Below are 2,204 nucleotides of genomic sequence, written 5' to 3'. Positions count from 1 at the left end.
ACTACTGCACACCATGTCAATTCTTTGCGGATTAATGCCAAGTGAGATTGGTTTGTTAATCTCGGGTGCCTCTGATTAGCCTTTGGGCACACGTCACTATATTTTCCAATATATCTGGATAACTATCATAAAAGTTACTATATTCCATTTTATTTTCTTTCAATTTTGACATCCAAAATATGATGTCACAGAGAATAGTGACATGTTACATGTTACCTAGTTGGCAACCGAGTTGACCTGCTAAATGAACAATATTGAAAAAAATTGGAAAACTAATGTCATAAATTAAAAAAAATATAGTTTAGTTTACAATTTTACGTATTCACTTATATTATTTATATTTAAAAAATTTGAATTTTTGAATTAAAAACATATCCATAACTTTGGTTGATGAACAACAAAAGTTTCACTTGTTTGAATTGATTTTGCATGGATTGCAGAAGTTTGTATTATTAAACTGGGAAAAAAGGAAAATATCCCAAATGGGAAACCTCTTACGGAAATGTAAATTAGCATGATTACCGCTTACACAGCTCATTTATGATTTTATCAAATTTTACTCTCCCATGTCGATCTCAAAAACTTTAGTAAGATAGAATATTCGTTTATGGCCTTCACATCCACACCGTTCCTTAATATCTGCGGCAAGAACAACCAAACACCAGTCACTGCCACAAACACCACCGTAAGCGGCCCCGACATCGCCCTGTGCAACTGGAACTTGCCTTTTGCCGCTTTCTTCACTGCCACCTCTACAGCCGTACACACACCCTGTAGTACAAAAAACCATGTCACCTCCCACGTCGGCCGAACACGTGTAAAGTATAGGTAGATCAATTCGTGCATTAGTCCCGACACCAGAAAAGTTGCGAAAATCGCCGGCAGCCGGCTCCATAGCTTTCCGAGAACCGGCAACGAGATCTCACGAATTGGATCGTACACAGTAGGCCGGAGGATTCTCGTTACCATGAGGTTCCACCGCCGGCCCCAAAAATCCTGAAGCGATGTAGCAAGGTAAGGCTCATTAAACTGCGGTTCGATCTCAAACTTGAATCCGAGAAAAAACCTAACAAAATACGCAGTGATCGCGAGAACGAGCTCAACACCGAGGTAGACATGGCAACAGTAGAAACCTAAAATCACATACCGATGGAGGTTATCCTGGTACCGATAAATCCCAACGATTACAGCTAAAATCAATGCTTTAAACGCCAATAGAGTTGGTTTATGCGATGGAACTGAAGTTGAATCTGGAACTGGATCTGAGATATCAGCAACGGCGTGTTTAGGATTGATTGGAAGAAGAGCGATGGAGATGAAAATGAAGAAAGGTAACGTCGGATCGGAAGCTAAAGGACCACGATTGAATGCGAGGAGTACGAGTTTGAAATTAGAAAGCCAGACAAGGTAGAAGATGGTGGGGCCGGCGAGATGGACGGAGGAGAGAGGGAGTGGGAGGATGAAGAAGAAGATGATGACGGGTAGGAGAAAGAGGAACCTGGAGACGCCATTGGAGATCCGAGTTGGTATCAAGTAGCAGTAACAGATAGAGGTGATGGCGAGAATCCATACTTTGACAAAAGTTTTGAGTTCTTCGCCGTCCTCCATTTCTCTGCACTTAATTCTTTCATTTTGTATTAAATAGTTTATTTATTAGGGTTTATCGAGATATGAATATTCATTAAATATTAATAACATAATATTATTTTATGATATGCACATCTGCAATTGCCCCGCCGTCTCAAATCCATCTACCCCGGCACATGTCATGCAACTCAACTTGTTGTGGTGGCCGGGTGCTGGGTATTTTATTATTATTATTTTATATTTTACATGATCATAAACCGTTGTTCATTCGTTCATTGAGGAGCTGTTTAAATTGGGCGGGCCCCCAAAAATCATCTTTCGTAATAAAATGAACTTAATTTAAGTGAAAACGTAATAAACATTTGTAGTAAGATATTTCTATTTTCTATTTTTTTGGTGCGACCCAAAAATAGTTGTTTTTGCCAAAAACATGTTTTTTGGAAAAGATTTTATCGGGCATTGGTATTAAATTAGAACTTAAAAAATACTTGAAGACTCTTTTTACAACAACATATAAAAAAAAAACACCAAACAAACACATATGCTAAGTCTAGATGATTAACAATGAAAAAGAAAAGAATTTTTTTTTTCAATTGTGTTGAAATGTAATCTAGACT

The 2,204-nt window shown here is 38.1% G+C and overlaps 1 protein-coding gene across 1 annotated transcript; it reads right to left on the bottom strand.

The window, feature by feature from the left end:
- Window positions 1–391: 391 nt before the first annotated feature.
- Window positions 392–1,657, bottom strand: LOC111889646 (long-chain-alcohol O-fatty-acyltransferase). Its single transcript, XM_023885793.3, has one exon. The coding sequence runs from the start codon at window positions 1,606–1,608 to the stop codon at window positions 550–552; it is 1,059 nt and encodes a 352-aa protein (XP_023741561.1). The 5' UTR covers window positions 1,609–1,657; the 3' UTR covers window positions 392–549.
- Window positions 1,658–2,204: the final 547 nt, after the last annotated feature.

Source organism: Lactuca sativa, chromosome 5 (assembly GCF_002870075.4).
Source record: "Lactuca sativa cultivar Salinas chromosome 5, Lsat_Salinas_v11, whole genome shotgun sequence".
Classification (NCBI taxonomy): domain Eukaryota; kingdom Viridiplantae; phylum Streptophyta; class Magnoliopsida; order Asterales; family Asteraceae; genus Lactuca; species Lactuca sativa.
The sequence above is the reverse complement of the archived record's forward strand: the minus strand, read 5'-3'. Positions and strand labels throughout refer to the sequence as shown.

What these genes read in the sequence shown, in the direction of transcription:
- LOC111889646 (XM_023885793.3), bottom strand. Translation starts at nt 1,608, where the DNA reads ATGGAGGACGGCGAAGAACTCAAAACTTTTGTCAAAGTATGGATTCTC.